General features: G+C 32.9%; 3 protein-coding genes across 5 annotated transcripts; all 3 read left to right on the forward strand.

The window, feature by feature from the left end:
* Positions 1 to 424: 424 nt before the first annotated feature.
* LOC110643784 (F-box protein At5g03100-like) lies at positions 425 to 3,217 on the forward strand. The gene is made up of 3 exons (XM_021796271.2): positions 425 to 1,513; positions 2,252 to 2,437; positions 2,623 to 3,217. The coding sequence occupies exons 1-3, from the start codon at positions 512 to 514 to the stop codon at positions 2,953 to 2,955; spliced, it is 1,521 nt and encodes a 506-aa protein (XP_021651963.2). The 5' UTR covers positions 425 to 511; the 3' UTR covers positions 2,956 to 3,217.
* Positions 3,218 to 10,967: 7,750 nt separating this feature from the next.
* LOC131168822 (F-box protein At5g03100-like) lies at positions 10,968 to 14,175 on the forward strand. Of its 2 annotated transcripts, XM_021805340.2 has the most exons (4): positions 10,971 to 12,098; positions 12,782 to 12,964; positions 13,231 to 13,539; positions 14,053 to 14,175. In XM_021805340.2, exons 1-4 carry the CDS (start codon positions 11,112 to 11,114, stop codon positions 14,122 to 14,124), a joined length of 1,551 nt encoding a protein of 516 aa, XP_021661032.2. In that variant the 5' UTR covers positions 10,971 to 11,111; the 3' UTR covers positions 14,125 to 14,175. The 2 variants fall into 2 exon arrangements, with proteins under 2 accessions (XP_021661035.2, XP_021661032.2); XM_021805343.2 differs by lacking the exon at positions 12,782 to 12,964 and having other exon boundaries at positions 10,968 to 12,098.
* Positions 14,169 to 25,090, forward strand: LOC110650390 (F-box/LRR-repeat protein 25). 2 transcript variants are annotated; one of them, XM_021805339.2, is made up of 3 exons: positions 14,169 to 15,167; positions 24,085 to 24,267; positions 24,539 to 25,090. In XM_021805339.2, the coding sequence occupies exons 1-3, from the start codon at positions 14,169 to 14,171 to the stop codon at positions 24,860 to 24,862; spliced, it is 1,506 nt and encodes a 501-aa protein (XP_021661031.2). In that variant the 3' UTR covers positions 24,863 to 25,090. The 2 variants fall into 2 exon arrangements, with proteins under 2 accessions (XP_021661031.2, XP_021661034.2); XM_021805342.2 differs by lacking the exon at positions 24,085 to 24,267.
* The last annotated feature ends 934 nt before the right edge of the window (positions 25,091 to 26,024 follow it).

Below are 26,024 nucleotides of genomic sequence, written 5' to 3' on the forward strand. Positions count from 1 at the left end.
TTGTTTTAGTTTATTCAAAGTCACCGGATGATCTAAATGGTTATTTCTTATTTTGTTGATAAAGTAGTCCAAAATAGTGGAAAATGATTTATGCAATTTTAAAGCAATATCTTTTATTATTTTGATCTATAGAAATTATCTTTTATTTTCTGAAAAAAAGGAATATTTGGAAAATAGGATTATAAAAAGTAAAATCTATGTAAAAATACTAAAATTCTTTAATCAACGAATTCTTTTAAAATAATTCATTTTAAAAAAAATTCTTTTAAAATAATTATAATAAAATTATAAACAAAATAGGATTATTCTTATACCATATTTAGAAGGAAATAAAATTTTAAGATTTATATTGAATGCATTGAAAACACAGTTCCATTAGAACTACACTTCTACATTACTTAAAAGACAATAACAATTTCAGATTTATAATTGCCATCGCAAGTTTCCAACTTTAAATTCCTGCGCAACAGAGGAGGAAGAAAGCCAACTATTTTGCAAAAGCAGCCAAGCCATGGTCGAAGCTAAGACGAATGGAACTTCATGCAAAAGAGGCTCAAAGAGACTCAACTCTTTTGAAAAAGACCGCATTAGCAGCTTACCTGATGACCTCCTCTGTCACATCATTTCCTTCTTGCCATCAACCCTACTAGCTGTGAGAACTTCCGTTTTATCAAAAAGATGGCATCTTCTTTGGACCCATGTTCCAAACATCAATCTCCATCAGCAAGACATGCCACAGTTCTACAACTGTCAACAGTCCTGTGAATATTTCTCCACACTGGTTGATAAAACCCTGAAGTCTTATTCTTCCTCGAAGGTCAATAAATTCTGCATCCAATTCCCCTCAAATTTTATTGACTCGTGGGCTCGAATGGACTCGTGTGTCCGGTTTGCCGTGGGAAGGGACGTCGAGGATCTTACTTTTGATATTTCTGGCTACGGGTTGGAAATAGTAAGATTTCCCGATGACCGTGGTTACTCGTTGCCTCAATTCTTCTACCACAATTCTCAGTTGCGGAATTTGAAGACCGGTTTTTGTGAGTTTGTGCCTGATGGGAGAGTCTCATGGTCATCACTCAAGGATTTGAGTATAGCGCATGCGACGTTGACTGATGAAGTGATGCAAAATGTTCTAGATGGGACTCCTTTACTTGAATCCTTGAAATTGCTCTCCTGCATTGGAATTCATAGGCTTGATCTTTCTTTGAATTCTCATTTGAAGGAGTTAGTTATTAGTGGAACTGTTCTTCCTTATGAAGAGGAATATACTGTGCTTGAGATTTCAGGTCCTCACCTTATGATTTTGGAAATTTTGGGTCGTTGGCGTAAGAAGAAGTGTCTATTGATGAATATGTCATCTTTGATCAGGGCTTCCTTAGATTTTGAAGTGTTAGAATATTATCCTTGTGAAAAGAGGAATGATTTCTTCGAGAGGGGTCGAAATTTTGTCAAGGAGTGTCTCGAGAATGTCCATCATGCTAGGATACTAAAACTAGGAAGTTGGTGTATTCAGGTAATATTCTCTTTTATTTATTACGATTAGAATCCTTGTGCTCACTGTAGTTCCTATTGGCAAAGGCAAAACTGTTATAAATGGTTTGCTCTTTCCTTGCTTTCTTTCATTTTCTTTTATATGCTAGAAACCGCTAGTGTAATTTTAATATCCAATGTTCCTTTTATATTCTCTTTAATTTATTACGATTAGAATCCTTGTGCTCACTATAGTTACTAGAGTATTATTGATTTTCTTTTTCTTTTTAGGATGGGGGTAGAATCTTTGAATCTATGACCCTGTTTGGAATTATCCTTAGATATACTAATGGAACCAATCCCAATTACTCGGTTCCATTTTTAATGGTCTGATGCTTAATGGCTCCATGTTTGGAATGCAAAACAACCCGTAGAATGGCAATAATAAGTTCAAAGGTGTTCCTGAGTTAAGCAGGTGACTTATTAATAACATGGATGTGTTTGATTGATTAATATTATAGTTATTAGTTGATCAAAAGACTTGAAAGAACTAAAATTTATTAGTGTAGATCCTGAGTTTTCCAGGTGATTAAGTATGGCAGGACTCTTTTATGATCCATGTTCTTTTCTTGTTGCTTTTAGTTTGTTCATCTATAAACTGAAAATTTTATTTAGCTCTATCTTCTCTCTTTGTTTGATAATAATGCTCCATATTTGATATTGGATTTGTGTTATTTTGTTTGTTTTGTATGTTTCTTTTATGTTTGGTTTATGATTGAAGGTTCTATCAACATGGAGGATGACGAATGCTCTGCTGTCTCCATCATTGAGTCGCAAATGCTTAATTCTTGATGTTGACAGTTTCGGTAACCATTACCTCCCTGGGATAGCAAGTCTGCTTTGCTGTTCATATAACCTACATGAATTGTTTATAAATATGTGCCCTGATGCCAGATATCGTCAAATGGTAAGATCATTAGAATCAAATCTCATATCAAAGTATAAATTTTAAATTTATTATGATGTGCCTATCAGAAGTTAAATGGAGGGGCTTTCTTCTGTAACTAAATTTTGGAGATGCCTTTAAATTACATGCATTTATTGTTATTTCATTTAAATAGTTTCTTATCCTGATAAAATCATTATCTGTAGTTCTACCTTGAGTCAGAATTCAGCAACTCTGATGATGATTTTGGGGAGAATTATTGGACATCGCAGAAGATAATTTTGAGTCATTTATTGTTGCATCTCAAGACTATCAAGATATCCAGCCTCCTTATGAAATCAAAAAGTCGTTTTGGCCATGAACGTGTATTTGCATTTCTGGGGTTCCTGCTCAAGAATGCCAGTGTGCTGGAGGAGATGATTATATATGGTTCTCGTGTTGGACGTGGGGTCTCTGAAACAGAAGTTCTCAATATGGCCTTAAAATTGATAAGCTTCCCAAGGTGTTCTCCTCGCGCTGTGATTTTGTTTCCCTACTGATGTCATAAGCATAGTAAATTTATAGTTCTTTTATGCAAAACAGAAAAAAGAAAAATTCAAAAGAACTTGTTTTGAGTGCTTGTTTGATTTCAATTAAATTTAGCAGAATGGTTGTTGTCACATTCTAATTTCCATTTTGTTGGATGTATTTTCGTTTAAATCAGTTGCAGATCTGGAGGTTTAACAATCCATTCATGGTGCTGGGATTGTGTCCACTGGTAATGAAGGGAATACTGCAAAATAGCATTGAATTCTTTGTTCATCATTTATTTTGGTAGTTTTATTTGCTACATATTGGCTTTGTATATTTAGTGAATTGATTGCCTTGACTCGGTCTACCATATAGACGCAAGATATGGGATCCACCTATTAAATACATGACATGGATTTCATATATTTGTGTTTTAGGTCCATGATGGAGCGGTTCTAATCAAGAATTTTTCTCTTTTCAAATATGTTAACAATAAGAACCATATCATACAATATGATACAATACATATGATACATTAATAAATCACGTTGCACCCAATTTAAACATGGGCTTTGTAGCCCTGTCCCTGATAGGGACCTTTCTTTGAATTCTCATTTGGAGGAGTTAGTGATACATGGAGCTGTTCCTTTTCCTTTTGTTGAAAAGAATGATACTGTGCTTGAAATTTCAGGTCCTCACCTTAAGATTTTGGCAATTTTGGGTGTCTGGTGTAAGCAGAAGTGTAACTTGATGAATATGTTATCTTTGATCAGGGCTACCCTAGATTTTCAAGTAGAAGAATTTTCTCCCGCCACCTCAGATTTTCAAGCAGATGAAGGTCTGCGTGAAGAGAGGAATGATTTATTAGAGAAGAGTCACAATATTGTCAAGAAGTGTCTTAAGAATGGTCATCATGCTAGGAAACTAAAACTAGGAAGCTGGTGTATTAAGATATCCAGACTATATATCAAGATATCCAGCCTCCTCATGGAAACAAAAAGTGGTTGTACCCATGAACGTGTATTTGCATTTCTCGGGTTTGTGCTAAAAAATGCTATAGTGTGCTGGAGGAGATGATTATATATGGTTCTTGTCTTGGACATTGGCTTTCTAAAACAGATGTCCTTCTCAATGTGGCCTTAAAATTGGTAAGCTTCCCAAGGTGTTCTTCTAGTGCTGTGGTTTTGTTTCCCAACAGATGTCCGAAGTCCAGTAAATTTATAGTTCCTTTATATAAAACAGTAAACAGAAAAGTTCAAAAGAACTTGTTTGATTCCAATTTTTAATTCTTTAGTCTGTCTATGGCTATGAAGTTTTCTGTATGGAGCTAAACAAACTGAAAAAAGAAACAGAACACAAGGGAAATAAGTAAATTACATATGGGAGCAAATGTAGAAGGAAACGTATCCTCTTGAAACACTTTGCCAAAATTCAACCATTAACATCCTGTTTGATAACATTTCTTGTAGTCTTATTGTGGAGAATGGCTTTGGAATTCTATAATTTTTACCTATCAATTTAAAGAAACTTGTCGTATGGTTGGCCGAGTTTCCGGATTGGTATGCAAGCGTACAATTTTTCCTCCATCTAAATATTTACTTATTGATGTAAAATTGTGAAATTTTAAGGGGGTAATAAATATATATATAATCAAGCCATTTGATTTAGAAATAGATTTAAAAAATTGTCATGACATTTGGCTTAAATAACAACCACTTGACTGTTAGATATTAACTAATCATTTTACTCGTGTTTTATGTGAATTATTTATTATTTTATTTTAATGAGATAATTTAATATATATTTTATTATACTTTATAATTTTAAAATTATGTTATAAATTTTAATAATATTAAAATTTTAATTAATTATAATTTTATTTCAAATTTAATAAATTATAAGTAGATTAATAATTTTTTTTAATTAATCTTTAAATTATTTGACAAATGTAAATAAAAGAATAAATAAAATAGAAGAAAATACATATGTCATTGGGCGATTCTAGAATATTATTATTAAAATTTTTATATTTTAAATAAGAATTTTTTTAAAAATATCTATTTAAATTTTCAAAAAAACTTTTTTTAATATATATATATATATTAAAAGTATTTCATCTTTTCTAATGTATTAAAAATTTAACTAAAAAATAATTGATTTTAGGGATATATGATGTTTCAATTTGTAAATTTAAGAAACTTTTAAAATTATTAAAAAAATTAAAAAAATAATTTTAGATTTAATAATTGAGACAAGATTTTCATAATTGAAATTTAAAAATATTTTGATAAACTAATATTTAATATGATAAGCTAATTTTTATAGATAAATTTAAAAATAAAAATAATAAAAAAGTATTATATGATAATTTTTAAGTATGCTTATTAATTTATGTGGCATAATATAATAAAAGATGTGTCATATGCACGGACTATTTATTATTTTCTTTTAATAATATAATTTAATATATATTTTACTATAATTTGCAATTTCATAATTATATTACAAAATTTTAATTATATCAAAATTTTAATTAATTAAAATTTTATTTCAAATTTAATAAATAAATAAATTTATTAATATTTTTTGAAATAATCTTTAAATTATTTGACATATACAATAAAAGAATAAATAAAATAGAAAGAAAATACATATACTACTTAGCGATTTTGTAAATATAATTATTAAAATTTTTATATTTTAAATATAAGAAATTTTTTGAAAATACATATCTAAATTTTTTAAATAATTTTTTGGTGAATATATATATATATATATTAAAAGCAATTCATCCTTTTTAAAGCAATTAAAAATTTAATTAAAAAATAATTTTATTTTAGGGATATATAATATGATGAATATAGTTTTATAATGTTTTAATTTGTAAATTTAAGAAAAAATTAAAATTATGAAAAAAAATAATTTTAGATTTAATATTTGAGATAATATTTTCACAGTTGAAATTTAAAAATATTTTAGTAAATTAATATTTAATGTGATAAGCTAATTTTTATAGATAAATTTACAAATAAAGATAATAAAAGATGTGTCATATGATAATTTTTAATCATACTTGTCACGACCCAACCTATGGTTGACCAAGACTAGGACTGGCGACTTAAAGCCCCGAGGCCCGTAGTAAGCCTAACTGCTCATTAACCCAACTCTAAGGCCCATTTGGGCCCAATATCAAGAAAACAACTGAATGAGTCCCATAAAATGGACTTACCAACGGGAGTTTTCGACTCACCTAAACACAAGATAGTCAATTGGGGAGCTCAGCTCACCCTCCACATACTCATCAACATAATAATAAATGGGAGCTCAGCTCCCTCATCCAATCCATCAAACATGCATATCATTATACGTTTACAGGTCCAACATGATAATAATATTACATACCATAATCAAATAAATACCTCTAACACATGCGGAAATTCTAGGAGTAATTAAAATTACACAAATATTGATAAACAACTGCGAAGAAAGGAGCAGTTAACCTCAAAAATATCCTCCTGTGGCTGGAAAAATATTGAACAGAGTGAGCGTCGACTCAGAGAGTAAAATATCAATTTTAACCATAATCTCTATAACTATCTAAATCTAATGCACCCTGTAGAGTGAAATGCAACATCCACATCATTTTCACATCATAACATCAAAAAGGTAATTTAGAGCACTCACGCACCCTGTAACATCAATCATAATATATGGGAGCTAATCCTATCGACTCTCTTAAATCCAACCTAGTGCCGAAGAACTCACTGACTTCCACTTAAATACCAAATCGGGTCCCAGTGAAGAACTCAAGCCGTGTCTACCAAGGGTCCCAAGAACTCAAGCCGTGTCTACCCGTCCTATCCATAGTCCACACCACATCACACGCACGCCAACGCACGCACACTGCTCCAAATTACCACAACAACATACATGGCACTTTAACATTTATCAATGCATCAAAAATCGTGCCTAGAGTTTAACTACATAAATATATGCATATAAGTGATGCATGGGCATGCTGAACATATAATAATATCGAAATTACAATTAAAATTAATATTCTACTCACAGACTTGACGATCAATGGAGGAAGAAGGTCGGCTCACCTGACAATTATATTACATTTATTTAATACAATCTGACTCAATACAAGCAAAGAAAAGACCAATTACGTCCTAAGTCGTGCCGAAAATCCGGCAGAGTCTCCCCTATACTTAGGACCTACCCAACCTGAAAAATGGTTCAAAACACACTTCTATACTCACAATCCATATATCCACAGTTCAATCATATCACACAGCCCCTCCTGGGCCCATCAAATCAGTCATCCATCACAATACGCAAAATTTCAATTTAGTCCTTATTATTGATCATTTTTGCAAAAACTGCCCAAACAAGCTCTAAAAATTATAAAACTTTGCCATGGTCCTTAGCAATATTACTAAGCTATTGCAAAAGAATCGTAATTTTCCAAGCTACCAAATATTTTATGGATTTTTAATCCTATTTAAGCACTAGAAAATTACGAAAAAGCAAGGTTCGGTTTACCTTTGCCGATTCCGAAACGCTCGGGACATCGACAATGGGGCTAGCCAAAACCTCGGTCCAATTCGGAGACTTTTCCGTAAGTCGCCCGAAATTTGCGCCGAATTTCCGCGAATTGAGGATACCTACACGAAGCCCATAACACGGGTGTTAGTACATAAATTTTTCAGAATTTTCTAAGCTCATTTAATGCTCGAAAATACATCGCGAGTTTCAGAGGACCCACCAAAAACGGTCGAAAAAATTCGAAATTTATGTCGTTGAAGCTCTCGACGAATGGAGCGTCGGTGGCCTCGGTTTCCTCGTGATTCACGGTTTAGAAATCTAGCCCAAAAGTCGAAATGGGCTAAAATCTTCCGAGCAAAAATCGGACAATCCGCTCGATGGATTTCGGCGTTCTTGGTGTCTATGGAAAGCTCGCCGAGTAGATGATTTTGGACACAAGACCGGTCCAATCGGTCGGCCGGATTTGGCCGAGAAGTTAGGCGGGAGAGAAGAGAGAAACGAGGGAGAGACGGGAGAGAGCCATCGGCGAGAGAAGAAAAGGAAGAAGGAAAAGGCGGTCCGATCCGATTCGGCCGGTTCGATTCAGGATACAAAATTTTGAATTTTTACTCTGCCTCGGGACCGAAAACGAGGTCCAAAAATTCTGAAAAAAATTCCATAAAACTCAGAAAAATACGTAGACTCCAAATATATTTTTAGTTTTGTCACGTGGTCTTTAAATTAATTTTTAAAAATCCTCAAAGTTTATATTTTCGGAAAATCGAACCCGATTTTTAAAATCCGAAAAATCTCAAAAAAATTCCTAAAATTTAAATAAAATTAAAATACCAAAAATACTCATAAATAATAAAATTTTGGGGTGTTACAATACTTAGTAGTCTATGTGATACACTATAATAAAAGAGGCGTCACATGCACGAACTATTTATTATTTTATTTTAATAATATAATTTAATATATATTTTACTATACTTTACAATTTCATAATTATATTACAAAATTTTAATAATATCAAAATTTTAATTAATTAAAACTTTATTTCAAATTTAATAAATAAATTAATATTTTTTAATTAGTCTTTAAATTATTTGATATATATCAATAAAAGAATAAATAAAATAAAAAAATGCATATGCTACTTAGCTATTTTAATTATTATAATTCTTCAATTTTAAATATAAAAATTTTTTGAAAATGCATATATAATTTTTTTAAATAATGTTTTTGGTGAATATATATATATATATGTATATTAAAATTAATTCATCATTTTCAATGTAATTAAAATTTAATTAAAATAAAAGAAATTTTTAAAATTCTTAAAAAAATACTAAAAATAATTTTAGATTTTAATAGCTAATATAAAATTTTCACAATTAAAATTTAAAAATATTTAGATAAAATATTTTTTTTATAAATTATTTTGAGATAATTTTAATTTTATAATAAATTTTAAAAATAAAAATAAAAAAAAAAAATATAAAAAAATTTATATGATATTTTTAACTTATTGTACACATTCTATGACAAAAAAGATACTACATGGCAATTTTTAAAACATACTTACTAACTTACGCAGCAAACTCTCATGAAATGGCATAGTTTTTAATATATATATATATATATAATTTTTAAATGGTCCTTTTTTAATTTCTTTTATCAATATATTATCTTTTTTAATTTTTAAAATTTGAATGGTCCTTTTACATTTCTTTTATCTATTTTACTTTTTTTAAATATTGTAAAATTTTTATTTTTATTTTTATTTTTTTACTTCATTTTTTTTACCCTTTAGTTGATATATATGAAACAATTTAAAAAAAAATTCAAACAATTTATTAATAATTGAACTTCAAAAGTTAAAATTAAATGATAATTTATTGATAATTAAACATCAAAATTTAAAATTGAATGGTATTTATAAATAATCTATTTATTAATGCTTGAAAATAAATTTATTTCTTACTTTTTGTGAATATTGAGTAAAAACTTGCTAAAATCTCTCTTTTTGCACTTGTTTAATTTAATTGTTCTCTATTTTTTAAATATACACAATTATATTTTTAATTATTTATTATGTTTTGTTTTTCAAATTCATTATAATTATATTCACAATGACTGATTGTTTTTCAAATTTTTTTGTTTGTGTGCATATTTATAGAATATATTTCTAAAAATAAGTATCTCTATAAAAATGTAAATTTTGAAAATCAAATAAACAGAATAAAGAGGAATCCAATTAATTGTATAACTTTTATAATTTATATAGTTAAATAAATGTTATTTTTAAAAAATACTAAATATTGCACATGAAAGTAATAAAAGTTAGTAATTGCTGAAAAATATAAAAGATTTAATTTAGAAAAATAAGTTAAAGATCAAGAAAATAAAAATTACCATGAGAAGAAAAAAATAAATATCACAAATTAGAAAATTGTTTTAACTTTTAATTTTACTATTATTATTTATTAAATATTGGCAGAATGTTTAAAATTTTATTTTCAAGCATATTTATTATTATATTTATTATTAGGGACAAATTTTTTTTTTTAATAATATATGGGCTTTTCTAAATACAATTATTTTAAGGGTTTAGATTTTTTTATTATATTATTACATTCTTATGAGGGAATATTTAGAAGAAAATAATTAATAATTATTTAAAAATAAAAAATTTAATTTATTTTGATAGGCATAAAATTATTTAAAATTTTAATACAACTTTAAATTATATTTAATATAGTTAATTAAAAAATTTATTATTAATAATTTTAATAGTATAATTTTCAAATATAAAATATTAATAAATAAATATTAAATTATATTATTAAAAAAAACCACATAAAACGTAGAAAAAACAACTAATTAATTAAAAACTGGTAAAATTTTTTTGGTTAATAAAATAGTTCAAAATAGTGGAAATTGATTTTAAAGCACTATTTTTTTAATCTTATTTCTCATTATCTTCAAAAATAAAAACTTGATTATTCTAATTAAAAAAAAATTTAATTTTGCAAATATGTACATAATTTTTCAAAAATTGTTTTATATAATTATTTAAATCTTCCTATTTTGCATGATGATTTTATGATTATAGTTTATGAACCCATCATCAAGTTGAAAGTGCAAATTATGGCTTGATTTTTTTTAAAATTATTTTAAATATTATTAAAAAATAATTTAATAAAATTATTTAGTTATTTAAGAATTTTTATGTTTAAAATATATAAACTTAACTTAAAATAAATTTTTAATATGCTTAGATAATTAACTTCAAAACTTAAATTACATCCTGTTATTTATTTTAAAAATGTAAAAAAAATATAATAATGCAAAAAAGAATGAATAATTTTGTGGAAAAATTCATTAAATATTAGGTTGACTTATTGATATTCTTATATGATTTATATTTTTTAAAAATAAAAATTTAACTAAAATGCAAAAAATGTATTATATTAGGTAAATTTTGGGTAGAATAACTTATGGACTTGCGGCTCCAACCTACAGGCCTGGCCCATCTTGTTTGGTGCCAATGCCATTGCAAGTTTCCAAGTTTTAACTTTCCTTCCTGCGCAATGGAGGTGGAAGAAGGCTTCAATTCAAACGACTCTTTCATCTGCAGAGCAGCTTAGCCATGGTCGAAGCAAAGAAGAAAGACACTGCAAGTAACACAGAAGAAGACCGCATTAGCAGCTTACCTGATGAACTTCTTTGTCACATTCTTTCCTTCTTGCCATCAACACTACAAGCTATGAGAACTTCCGTTTTATCAAAAAGATGGCGTCGTCTTTGGACGCACGTTCCAAACATCACTTTCCCTTTCAAATTCGTCCCATTAGTCTTTTACTACGACCTCAAAGAATACCGTCAACGAGCCGCCGTATTGATTGATAATACTTTGAAGCCTTATTCTGCCTCCAAGATCAAGAAATTCTGCATCCAATTTTCCGCAGATTTGATTGGCTTGGGTCCACGAATGGATTCTTGGGTCCGTTTCGCCGTGGAAAGGGACGTGGAGGATCTTACTTTGGAATTTTCTTTCGACAAAACAATACGCAGGTTGGATATCAAAGGATTAACAGGTTACTGGTTGCCCCAATTCTTTTACCAAAATTCTTGGTTGCGTAATTTGAAGACTGATTTTTGTGAGTTTGAGCCTGATGGGAGAGTCTTATGGTCATCACTGAAGGATTTGAGTATAGGGCATGCTATTTTGACTGATGAAGTGATGCAAAATATTCTAGATGGAACTCCTGTACTTGAATCCTTGAAATTGGTCACTTGCAATGGAATTCATAGGCTTGATCTTTCTTTGAATTCTCATTTGAAGGAGTTAGTAGTGATACATCAAGCTGCTCCTTACGTTAATGACGATGATACTGTGCTTGAAATTGCAGGTCCTCACCTTAAGAGTTTGGTAATTATGGGTTTTTGGTTTATGAAGAAGTGTAAGTTGATGAATATGTCATCTTTGATCAAGGCTACCCTAGATTTTGAGGTAGGAAAAAGTCTTCATGTAAGGAGGAATGATTTCTTAGAGAAGAGTCGAAATATTGTCGAGGAGTATCTTCGCAATGTTGATCATGCTAGGGAACTAAAACTAGGAAGTTGGTGCATTCAGGTAATATTCCCTTTAATTTATACGGTTAGAATCCTTTTGCTTACTATTGTTCTTATTGGCAAAGACGAAATTGTTGTAATTGATTTGCTTTTTCTTTCTTTCTTTCATTTTCTTTTTTGTGCTAGTGTAAGCATAATATCCAATGTTTCTTGTCTGTTTTGTCAATTAGCAGCAGTTTGCGAGGTAAAACTTGAAACATGGAGGGTTGGCTTTATTTCAGTGGGACATGAGTGGTAGGGGTGGTAATATTTTATTGATTTTCATTTTCCTTTTCTTTTTAGGATGGAGGTAGAATCTTTGAATCTATGACCCCTGTTTGGAATTATCCTTGGATATAAAAACAATCCCAAGAATGTCAATAATAAGTTCAAATGAGTTCTTGAGTTAACCAGGTGATTTAGTGATATTGTGGATGTGTTTGATTGATTAATATAGTAGTTATTATTTGATTGAGAGACCTGAAAGAGCTAAAATTTATTAGCGTAGACCCTGAGTTTCGTGTGACTATGTTTGACAGGACTCCTTGATGATCTGTGTTCTTTTCTTGTTGCTTTTAATATGTTCATCAAATAGGAAATTTTGTTCAGCTCTATCTTGTCTCTTTCTCTGATAATAATGCTCCATTTTTGATATTGGATTTGTGTTATTTTGTTTATTTTGCTTGTTTCGTTGTTTGCTTGAAGGTTCTATCAACATTGAGGATGGTAAATTTTCTGCTTTCTCCATCGTTCAGTCGCAAATGCTTAATTCTTGATGTTGACAGTTTCAGTAACCAGTACATCCCTGGGATAGCAAATCTACTTTGCTGTTCATATAACCTAAATGAATTGGTTATAAATATGTGCCCTGACATCACATGTAAAGAGGTATGATGATTAGAATCAAATCTCGTATCAAAGTATACATTTTGAATTTATTGTGGTGTGCCTATGAGAAGTTAAATGGAGGGGCTTTCATATTCTCTTCTAATGAATTTACTCTGAGACTAACAAGTTGAACGAGCATACATCATTTGAGTCACCACCCAAACTCATTCTTTAGTTGCTACATTGTGGAGATGCCTTTAAATTGCATGCATGTATTGGTGTTTCTTTTGAATAATTACTTATCCTAATAAAATCATTATCTGTAGTTCTATGCTGTCTCAGACTTATCCAATTCTGATGATTTTGGGGAGAAATATTGGAAGTCACTGAAGATAATTTTAGGGCATTTGTGGTTGCATCTCAAGACTGTCAAGATATCCAGACTTATGGAAACAGAAAGTGGTTGTAGCTGTGAACGTGCGTTTGCATTTCTGGGGTTTCTGCTCAAGAATGCAAGTGTGCTGGAGAAGATGATTATATATCGTTCGCATGTTGGATATTGGTGCTGTAATCTAGATGTTATCTATATGGCCTTCCAATTGTTAAGTCTCCCAAGGTGTTCTCCTCATGCTGAGGTTTTGTTTCCCAACTGATGTCTCAAGTCCAGTAAATATATAGTTCTCTTATGTAAAACAGAAAAAAGAAAAAAAAAATATCAAAAGAACTTGTTTTAATTGCTTTTTTTTTAAATATTATTTAAGTATTAAAAACATAATTTAATAAATTATTGAGTTATTAAAGAATTTGTGTCACTAAATTATATCAAAATTAACTTAAAATTAAGTTTTAATAATTTATGTTTAATATATTTAAAATATTATTTTTTAATAATAATATCAAATAAATTTTTAATATACGTACATAATTAATTTCTAAATTTAAAATACATCCCATTATTTATTTTAAAAACGAAAAAAAAATTTAATAATTTGGTGGCTAAATTCATTAAATATTAGGTTAATTTATTGTTATTCTTCTTATATGATTTTTATTTTTGAAAAATAAAAATTTAACAAAAATGCAAATATGCATTATATTCGATAGATTTTGAGTAGAATAACTTAAGGACTTTCGGCTTCAACCTACAGGCCCGGCCCATCTTATTTGCTGCCATTGCAAGTTTCCAACTTTTAACTTCCTACGCAACAGAAAAGGAATAAGCGTTCAATTCAAACGGCTCTTTCATTTACAGAGCAGCCAAGCCATGGTCGGAGCAAAGAAGAAAAACGCTGCGACAAAGCAACCTACAAGTAACACAAAAGAAGATCGCATTAGTAGCTTACCTGATGAAATTATCTGTCACATCCTTTCCTTCTTGCCATCAACACTTCAAGCTGTGAGAACTTCTGTTTTATCAAAAAGATGGCGTCTTCTTTGGACCTATGTTCCAAACATCACTTTTCCTCTCAAATTCGTTCCATTAATCTTTTACTACGACCTCAAAGAATACAGTGAACGAGAAGCTAGATTGATTGATAAAACCCTGAAGACTTATTCTTCCTCCAAGATCAAGAAATTCTGCATCCAATTTTCCGCAGATTTGATTGACTTGGGTCCTCGAATGGATTCGTGGGTCCAGTTCGCTGTGGGAAGGGACGTGGAGGATCTTACATTGGAATTTTCCCTCAACAATAGCATACGCGGCTTCGATATCGCCAAATGTTATGGTTACTCGTTGCCCCAATTCTTTTACCACAATTCATGGTTGCGTAATTTGAAGGCCGATTTTTGTCAGTTCGTGCCTGATGGGAGAGTATCATGGTCATCACTCAAGGATTTGAGTATCGGGCATGATACTTTAACTGATGAAGTGATGCAAAATATTCTAGATGGAACTCCTGTACTTCAATCCTTGAAATTGCTCTCTTGCAATCGAATTCATAGGCTTGATCTTTCTTTGAATTCTCATTTGAAGAAGTTAGTGATGCATGAAGCTGTTGCTTATGTTAAAGAGGATGATACTGTGGTTGAAATTGCAGGTCCTCACCTTCAGGTTTTGGAAATTATGGGTTTTTGGTTTAAGAAGAAGTGTAGGTTGATGAATATGTCATCTTTGATCAGGGCTACCCTAGATTTTGAGGTAGAAAGAGGTCTTCATGAAAAGAGGAATGATTTCTTAGAGAAGAGTCGAAATATTGTCGAGGAGTGTCTTGACAACGTTCATCATGCAAGGGAACTAAAACTAGGAAGTTGGTGCATTCAGGTAATATTCTCTTTAATTTTTACGGTTAGAATCCTTGTGATCACTATATATCTATTTGCAAAGGCAAAATTGTTGTAATTGATTTTCTTGCTTTCTTTCTTTCATTTTCTTTTTTGTGCTAGTGTAATTATAATATCCAATGTTCCTTGTCTGTTTTGCTAATTAGTGGCATTTGCGAGGTAGAACTTGAAACTGTTATATCTTTATGCTCTGATATCACTTGTTGAGTAATTTTATGCTCTAATACCCCTTGTTGAAAATCGGAGGATGAAAAAAGATGGACTTATATCAATAAAACTTTTATTAGAAAGGACTGAATTGTAATTTTATAATTCCATAGAACACTCATAGCAACACACTAATTTCCTCTCACTCAGACCAACACACTAATACACACAAGACTCTCTCTTGGACACTCACACACATTCATGTGTACACAGTCACACATAATCTTCCTCACATTCTCTCTTACACTCCTTCAAATTGTTGGTACAAAATAACACAGCACACACTTACACATATTTATAGTAGTTTTTAGGTGGTGACTAAAGTGATAAAGATCAAAAGTTAAGTCGGTAATTCGAAGCTCCTTGAACGGCGGTGATAAGTTTCTAGTTGCTTCTTGTATTCTCCAAGTCAGTAACCAAGCTTCAATAGTGTTCTTGAATGGGGTTGATCAAAACACCAGATTTTTCTCCAATAATGAAGAAGCTTCTGGAGATGTAGAGAGGAGGTGATGTTATTCTTCAATACTCTCCCTTAGCACTGACTCTCTATAACTTCACTTTCTTTCTCATGCTTTGGAACTCCACGTCCGTCTTGATCATAGTAGTCTTCAACTTTAATGTAGTTAGCCATTATACATTGTGATGTATTTTTATGTTCTTTTCATGGACCAGTATTTCAAAATATCCACGTCTCATATGGTTTTTTGACTTCTTAGCAATATCTTTCGCTTTTAACTTGTCTTCCCAACTTGGATTTTGTTTTTCTTCTTGTACTATTACACTTTTTCTATTTCAGCTTGTCCCTGTTTTTGTTTCACAACTCCATCTCTAATTTCTTCTTACTTCTATACCATGAAAGCTCTTTTAATAACTTTGGACTTTACTGCATTCCTTGCATTTTCCTCTCAAATCCTTCTTTCAACGCTTCATCCTGTTTTGCATGATCAAATTCCTCAATTGATGTCAATGCAAAAGTGAATCCCTTGTCTTCTTCCATGAATAGGCTTGAAGCTACCTCATCAATACTTGGATTTAGATTTGACTAATAAATTCTTCTTTCATCAAAGTTGACTTCTTCTTCCAATAGAACTTCTTTAAAGAAGTTTGATGCTGTCAAGTCTCAATCTTCTTCACTTTTAACTAACTTCGTTGTAGCAATGGATGCTTCCATGTTCCATTCTTCCTCACTGTCAAATGGCACTTCATAACTTCCTGAAGTAACCATATTCTCATTGAACCAATCTTCTCCTGTGGCAGTGAGTGCAATCCCCCCCTACAAATTCCACACTGTTGAATTCCGCAGACTCTTCTAAAAGAGTGGACTCATCAGCATCTTCTGGCTCTGCAATGGCACAAGTAGCTTGAGAATCCCATTCATCCTCAATTTCAACTTTAGGTTGTGAAGTTGTCACAACGTTCCATTCTGCTCTTTTATGCCAGCAATCTCAAGCATGATGGCCTCTGTTGTCACACACATAACACTGGTTATTATTGTGACGATTTGTCATATCCTCTATCTCATTGTGGTTGTGCTGGAGATGGTGAGCTCCCCCTTGTTGCCAACTCTTCTTGGATGACAACTCTGCTATCCTTCTTGTTTTAATCTTCCACCAGTTCTTGATCTCGCAACTTTTGGATCCTTCTCATTGCTCCTCTTCTTCTTACTAAAGAGAGTTTTCGCATTTTCTTTGACTTAGACTTTAGACACTTGATTGTCTAGAGCCTCCTAATTAGCTAAAATATTTTCTAACTCATTTAAATTTGGCTCTTTAACCCATCCACGGGATGCTGCGATAAGAGCATTGAACTCAGAGTGCAAACCATGGATTATAATTCTCCTTATTCTATTCTCAATAATTTCATTTTGAGGATCCAATTTTGAAATTTCTTGACATAAAGATTTAACTTAGTGAAATATTTACTCACCTTCATGTCTTGTTGCGAGATTGATAACAGCTTATTCTCGAGTTGTTACAGCTTTGTGTCATTCGTCCGAGCAAATAACTCAGCAAGAGTGTCCCACGTCTCTTTGGGGGTCTTTGCATCCTTAATGCATTGCAACAATTCATCCTCTGTTGCAATTGACAAAGCATACATAGCCGAGCCCTAACCTTCCATTTCTTGAGGTCTTCGAAATTTGTTGGGGATGACGTTTCAGCTCCTCCAACAATCTTCCATGTGAGAAAATGGAAAAAAATATTTGAGAATGATTGAAGAGTTTGATTATTCCTTCAAGCCAATGGTGTCAATTTATAATATGTACAGGACAACTAAATAGAAAATACAATCCTAATTAAATGCACAATTATTGTCACGATTCTAGCACCTAAATATATTCACACAATCACTACAGATACACATATCCTAGCTATTTATGGTACATATCTTAACACTGTCCCTCAAGTTGGAGCATACAGATCATATGCTCCAAGCTTGCTATAAATATATTCAATCCGAGAGCCTCTGAGAGATTTTGTCAAGAAATTTGCTAATTGGTCATTTGAGCTAACAAAGCTAGTGGTAATACACCCAGATTCAATCATTTGTCTGATGAAATGGCAATCCACCTCTATATGTTTCGTTCTCTCATGAAACATTGAATTAGAGATAATGTGAAGTGCAGCTTGATTGTCACATATTAGCTGCATTTATTTAAGTTCCCCATACTTTAACTCTTAGAGAAGTTGTTTCAACCATATAAGTTCACAAGTTGCCAGAGCCATAGCTCGATATTCTACTTTTGCACTTGACCTAGCAATCACATCTTGCTTCTTACTTTTCCAAGAAATCAAACTACCTCCAATCATAATGCAATATCTTGAAGTAGACCGTCTGTCTAAAGAAGAACCTGCCTAATCTGCATTTGAGTAACTAATAGGCCTTTTCCTGGAGCTCCTTTAATATATCTGAGTATCCGAATAACTGCATCCCAATGACTACTACACGGTGCTTGAAGGAACTGACTGACCACACTTACAGCAAATGAGATGTCTGGGCATGTGATTGTAAGATAATTGAGTTTTCCAACCAATCTCCGATATCTACTAGGATCCTTCAATGGCTCCCCCTGTCCAAGAACAAGTTTGACATTTGGATCCATAGGAGTATCTGCGTGTCTACAGTCTAACATGCCCGTCTCTGCCAGTATATCCAAAGCATATTTCCTTTGAGAAATGGCGATACCTGTCTTGGATTGTGCCACTTCAATCCCCAAGAAATACTTTAGCTTCCCAAGATCCTTAGTCTGAAAATGACTGGACAAGTGTTATTTGAGTTTTGAGATCCCAATATGATCATTTCCTGTAATAACAATGTCATCAACATAAACAACGAGATAAATGCACTTATCATGGCCATTATGGTGAAAAAATACTAAATGGTTAGCTTCACTCCGAGACATTCCAAATTGTTGGACTACAGTACTGAACCGTCCAAACCATGCTCTCGGAGATTGTTTCAAGTCATACAAAAAACGCCGTAGGCGACACACCAAACCAGACTCCCCCTGAGCAACAAACCCTGGTGGTTGCTCCATATAAACTTCCTCAGCTAGCTTGCCATGTAAAAAGGCATTTTTAATATTCAGTTGATAAAATGGCCAGTGATAGATGGTAGCTAAGGAAATATATTCAGAAGGCGAATTGAGGCAATCTTAGCCACAGGAGAGAAAGTATCACTGTAATCGAGGCCAAAGATATGAGTATAGCCCTTTGCAACAAGGCGAGCTATCAATCTGGCCCTCAGGCCCCACCTTGACTGTATAAACCCATCGACAGCCAACAGTAGATTTGCCCTTCGGTAGTAGCACCAAATCCCAAGTGCCATTGTTATGGAGAGTAGTCATCTCTTCAACCATTGCATTACACCATCTTGGATGTTCCAAAGCTTCTCTAACAGTCTTAGGTACAGATACATTAGACAAAATGGTGACAAAAGCATAGTAAGGAGGCAAATGATGATAACTCACAAAATTATAAATAGGATGAGGATTTCGAGACGAACGAATACCTTTTCGAATGGCAATGGGAGGAGTAGCATCGTCTGTTGAAGGCAAGACTGGAATAGGTGAAGATGAAGGAGGGCGAGAGTCACCAGGAGCCGGTGTTGTACCTGTATCAAGCAAAGGAGCATCAATGATGTTAGTGGGAGGATGAGGACGACGTAAGTAGACGTGTAGAGGTGGTGGAGGAAGAGTAGGAGCTGGTAAGGCGATGGGAATAAAAACCTTGAATGTAGTGTTGGAGGAAAAATAGGGAGATGTTTCAAAGAAGGTTACATCAGCTAACACAAAGTATTTATTTGTAAGTGGATTATAGCATTTGTAACCTTTTTGAAGTCTAGAATATCCCAAAAAGACACATTTTATTGATTTAGGCTAAAGTTTGTCTTTGCCAGGAGTGTGATCATGAACAAAAAAAATATAACCAAATACACGCAAGGACAACTGATGGGCATCTTGGTCAGGAAACAAAATGGAATGAGGACTCTGATTCTGCAAAACAGAAGAAGACATTCGGTTAATTAAGTAACAAGCAGTAAGAATAGCATCTCCCCAAAAATGAAGAGGAACATTATGGTGAATGAGTAAAGTGCGGGCAGTCTCAACTAGATGACGATTCTTTCGTTCGGCAACCCCATTTTGTTGAGGGGTATAAGCACATGAAGTTTGGTGAGTAATACCCTGAGAAGAAAAGAAATGAGTAAAGGCAGTAGACAAATATTCTTTTGCATTGTCACTATGAAGTATTTCAATAGAAACACCAAAGTGATTACGTATTTCAGTAGAGAATTTTTGAAATATAGAGAATAATTCAGAATGAGTCTTTATTAAAAATAACCAAGTGCAATGAGAATAATCATCAACAAAAGTAACAAAATAATGAAATCTCAAAGTTGTACTGACACGACTTGGACTCCAAATGTTTGAATGGACAATTTCAAATATGGACTTAACCCTATTATTGACTCGCTTGGGAAAAGAAACATGACTTTATTTCCCAAGTTGACAGGACTCACATTCAAAAGAAGATAAACTAGAAAGACTAGGAACTAATTTTTGCGACTTGGCAAGATTCGGATGACCCAGACGATTGTGAAGAAGATCAGTGGAAGTGGTAGAGGCAAGAGCAACTGGAGAATTTGAAGTAGAAGGATGGTACAACCCTTGTGACTTACATCCTACTCCAATCATCTTCCCCGTACTCCGATCCTGCACAACAACAGAGTCAGCTGTAAAGGTGACAGAACAATTGAGATTTTTAGTCAATTTACTAATGGAGATTAAATTAAATGGGCATTCTTGAGTGAACAAAACTGTGGTTAAAGGAATAGATAGAAAGATTTTTACTTCTATTATGCCTTTAACTAAAATTTGTGAACCATTAGTCAAAGTAACTTTAGACAAAACCGGAGGAGAAACTAGAGATGAGAAAAGACTTTTGTTACCAGATATATGATCAGAAGCACCAGAGTCTAGGATCCATGGACCAGTGAGCGAAAACTGTGTTAAACAAGCAAAGGAATTACCAGAATGAGCACTGCTAGAAGATTGTTGTTTGGCTGTTTGATGTTGCAAATACTCCTTGTAATCGGCTCCAGTTAATAGGATAGAATCTGACACCTGATCCTTTCCATCAGGTAATGGAAGAATACCATTTTCACCGGATTGAGCCATATGAGCAGTTGATCGGCCCACATTATTTGACTGAATGGGGCGTGGTGGTCGACCATGAATGGCCTAACAAGTGTCTCGAGTGTGATTACTCTTATCACAATTAGTGCAATGAAGTCTTTTACACTTGCCTCTCTGATAAGTACCCTGTCTCGGTTGGTTTCCACTTTGTGCAGCTAAAACTGAAGATTCAATTCCGAAGAAATTATTCTTATTAAGTGAGATGCGTAGAAGCTTGGCAGACACATCCTCTAGAGTGGGAATAACCGGACCAGTTAATATGTGATCTCTAACAAAATCAAGGTCAGGTCTTAGCCCAATCAATGCCAACACCATGAAGAACCTGTCCCGCTATTGCTCAAAAATATTATCAGTACATGGCATGATAGAATTAAATTCATCTTTCAGTAATTCTACCTGTCCCAAATAACTAGACATATCTTGTTAATTTTGCTGCAGATGAACCATATCTGATAGTACCTTATAAATACGCTGCACATCATTTGTATATAAAGTTTTCGCCTTAGTCCAGACTTTGCAACAGGTTTTACAAGACTGAAAAATATTAAGTAATTTTGGGTCTAGAGAATGCCACAAGAGACTACATAATTGAGCATCAATCTTAGTCCAATTAGCTCTATTTGTTAAAGCTATATCTATGGCATTTTTAACCAAGTGGTCATCATACCCCTGCCCCATAAACCATAATCCCACTGATGCAGCCCAAGACATATAATTTTGATTTCCTACTAATTTAACAGTAGTAATAGCTGGTGAATTACCAATGGAAGAAAATATGGGTTTGAGAATCTCAGAACCTGTGTTGGATATGGTTGTGAGAATCTCAGAACCTGTGTTGGAGGCTGTATTGGAGGACTCCTCAATCTTAGACATGTTGGCAAGAGAAGCACACTGAAATGTTGCTCATAAATACGTCAGAAAAGCCTACTGTATGAAGAGGTAGTGACAAAAAGGTGAGAAATAGGCGACGAGACCAGCGTGGTTGAGTTCGCCTGAGGCCAGCGAGTCGACGGGAAGAAGCGTGTGAAGGTGCGTGTACTGGAGTCTTTCGCCGACGGTCAGTGGAGAGGCCGATCCTGGGCTGGGTAATCCACTAGGCTGGGCTGTGACAGCCGCAGACTCCCAAAAAGTAACCGGAAAAAGAGGAAAAATTCCTCCCTATAAGGACTTTGTTTCAGATTTCAAATCAGACCCACCGAGGGCTCTGATACTATGTGTGAAAATAGAATAGAAGAAGAATATTGAGAATGATTGAAGAGCTTGATTATTCTCTCAAGCCAATGGTGTTAATTTATAATCTGTACAAGACAACTAAATAAGAAATACAATCATAATTAAATACGCAATTATAGCCACGATTCTAGCACCTAAATATATTCACACAATCACTACAGATACACATATCCTATTTATTTATGGTACATATCTTAACATCCCACAAATCTTGACCAAGCAGATAAAACTACATACGAGTGCTCCAAGTGCTATAATTATTATTATTGAGTTTTTCTAGAGTGCTTAACGAAGTCGACATATCCACCATATTGACTTGGTTATTTTCTCCAATTAATTAACTAAGTTTGGTCCTGACTAACAAGCTCTACAGTCCCAGACTGTCCACGAGCCGCATCTCCTTCGATCCCTGATTGATGACTGATAATGCCACTCCTTGACAAATTAATACGATCCTGACTCTCGGCTTTTAGAAGACCTGATCCCAGACCAATGCATTCCACAACCCGGCTGTGTTCGACAGAGTCTCCTTTTGCAGCACTTGAATTTTCATGGTCCCTGACCGCTTGCTTTGATACTGGTCCTTGACTGCCTGCACTAATACAAGCAAAACTTCGAGCAACACCTCGATAAATACCACGATTAATGATCTCAGACCGTCGGACTCTGATATCACTTATTGGGATATCTTTATGCTCTGATACCACTTGTTGAAAATTGGAGGATGAAAAAAGATGGACTTATATGAATAAAACTTTTATTAGGAAGGACTGAATTGTAATTTTACAATTCCATTGAACACTCACAGCAACACACTAATTTCCTCTCACTCACGCCAACACAGTAACACACACTAGACTCTCTCTTGGACACTCACACACATTCATGTGTACACAGTCCCACACAAATGTTCCTCACATTCTCTCTTACGCTCTTTCAAATTTTTGGTACAAAATAAACACAGCACACACTTGCGCATATTTATAGTAGTTTTTAGGCGGTGACTAAAGTGATACAGCTTACAAGTTAAGTCGGTAATTTGAAGCTCATTGAAGTTTCTTGAACGGCGGTGATAAGTTTCTAGTTGCTTCTGGTATTCTCCAAGTCAGTAATGAAGCTTCAATAGTGTTCTTGAATGGGGGTGATCAAAACACCAAATTTTTCTCCAATAATGAAGAAGCTTCTGGAGATTTAGAGAGGTGGTGATGTTATTCTTCTTATTGGTTTTATTTCAGTGGAACACGATTGATAGAGGTGGTAATTTTTTATTGATTTTCATTTTCGTATCCTTTTTAGGATGGAGGTAGAATCTTTGGTTCTATGACCCCTGTTTGGAATTATCCTTAGATATACTAATTGAACCAATCCTAATTACTTTGTTTCATTTTTAATGGATTGATGCTTAATAGCTCCATGTTTGGAATGTAGAAAAATCCCAAGCAATAATAAGTTCAAAGGAGTTCTTGAGTTAACCGGGTGACTTAGTGATAATGTGGAGGTGTTTGATTGATTAAATGATAGTTATTATTTGTTTGAAAGACCTGAAAGAGGTAAAATTTATTAGTGTAGACCCTGAATTTCATGTGAATATGTTTGACAGGACTCCTTGACAATCTGTGTTCTTTTCTTGTTGCTTTTAATAAGTTCATCAAATAGGAAATTTTGTTCAGCTCTTTCTTGTCTCTTTCTTTTATAATAATGCTCAATATTTTATATTGGATTTGTGTTATTTTTTCTATTTTACGTGTTTCATTAATGAATGAAGGTTCTATCGACATCGAGGATGGTGAATGTTCTGCTTTCTCCATCGTTAAGTCGCAAATGCTTAATTCTTGATGTTGACAGTTTCAGTAACCAGTACATCCCTGGGATAGCAAGTCTACTTTGCTGTTCATATAACCTACATGAATTGGTTATAAATATATGCCCTGACATCACATGTAAAGAGGTATGATGATTAGAATCAAATCTCATATCAAAGTATAAATTTTGAATTTATTGTGATGTGCCTATGAGAAGTTAAATGGAGGGGTTTTCATATTCTTGTCTCAATGAATTTGCTCTGAGACTAGCAAGTAAGTTGAACAACTATACATCATTTTATTTGCCAACCAAACTCATTCTTCAGTAGCTACATTTTGGAGATGCCTTTAAATTGCATGCATGTATTGGTGTTTCATTTGAGTACTTGCTTATGCTATTGAAATCATTATTTGTAGTTCTATGCTGACTCAGACTTCTCCAACTCTGATGATTTTGGGGAGAATTATTGGAAGTCACAGAAGATAATTTTCAGCCATTTATTGTTGAATCTCAAGACTGTTAAGATATCCAAACTCATGAAAAGAGAAAGAGGTTGTAGCCTTGAACGTGTGTTTACATTTCTGGGGTTTCTGCTCAAGAATGCAAGTGTGCTGGAGAAGATGGTTTTATATGGTTCGCGTCTTGGACGAGATGTTCTCTTTGTGGCCTCAAAATTGTTAAGTATCCCAAGGCGTTCTCCTCATGCTGTGGTTTTGTTTCAGAAAAAACTGATGACATAAGTCCAGTAAATATATAGTTCTTTATAAAAAACAGAAAAAAGAAAAATTCAAAAGAACTTGTTTTGATTGCAATTGCCCAAGTTGTTTGTGGTATCCTCTCCTTCAAAAAATTGCAACTTAGATCAAGATTTTCAAGAAAATGTGAACTTCCTATCTCAAAGGGAATATTTTCTGTTAAATTATTGTGACTCAAATTCGAAAGCAATAAACTTGAAAACTTTCCAAGTTTTTTCAGGGATCATACCACTCAGATTATTTTCCGCTAAATGAAGGTAAGCCAGATTAGATAGCATCTTGCTTTCTGAAGTAATGGCACCTGAAAGTTTGTATTGTTAAGAAGGCCGCAAAATAACAATTTCAAATTCCCTAATTCCTTAGGAATTTCCCCTTGCATATGATTTGAGGAGAAATCAATTTCATGTAATCTAGTAGCATTTCCATGCTCAGGAAGAATGACCCCAAAGATACTGTTGTTTGAGAGTTTTAGGCATGATTGGTAAACAATGGCGGTCTAACATGATTGATACATTGGGATTCAGTGCAAAGATGACAATGATGGTAATTCTCCTCCATCATCTTCTATCGTCATCGCCGCATGTGGTGGTGCTTATTAAGGTTATTCCAAATTTGGTATTCGGTGGTTTAGTAAAAATAATATTAATTACTAAAGTGCTGTCTACAAATATTGTTTTAGTCTTTTGTGGTACTCTTTTCTTTAAAAATAAGTTGTGTTTTTTAAGTCATGTTTGTGTCTTTGCTTTTTAATCTGTTTGAAATGATAATTATATTATATTGAATATGCAATATGAGCCCATGTTTTAATATGTTTGGAATGATAAGTTTTGTATCCTTGTTTTTGTTAAGCGTTCTTTCAATCAAGCAACTTATCTGATAACTTTTTTAACTTTTAGGGATATTTTATTCCTTATGAGCAATTCAATGTATTATCTTTGATTCTGGCTCCTTAATGTCTTCAATTTTTTTTCCAACAAAAAAAAAAAAACACCTAGGTCATAGCCATCTAACATTGAAGTTGAAATAAAGTCATAGTCTCTCTAAAATTTTAATTTTTAATTAAGAGTACTTGAAATTTGGGTATATTCTTAATAAAATTTTAAAAGGTTTATTTTTTTTATTAGTCTAATTATATAAAAAATTTAAT

The sequence above is a fragment of the Hevea brasiliensis genome, chromosome 11 (genome assembly GCF_030052815.1).
Source record: "Hevea brasiliensis isolate MT/VB/25A 57/8 chromosome 11, ASM3005281v1, whole genome shotgun sequence".
Taxonomy (NCBI): Eukaryota; Viridiplantae; Streptophyta; class Magnoliopsida; order Malpighiales; family Euphorbiaceae; genus Hevea; species Hevea brasiliensis.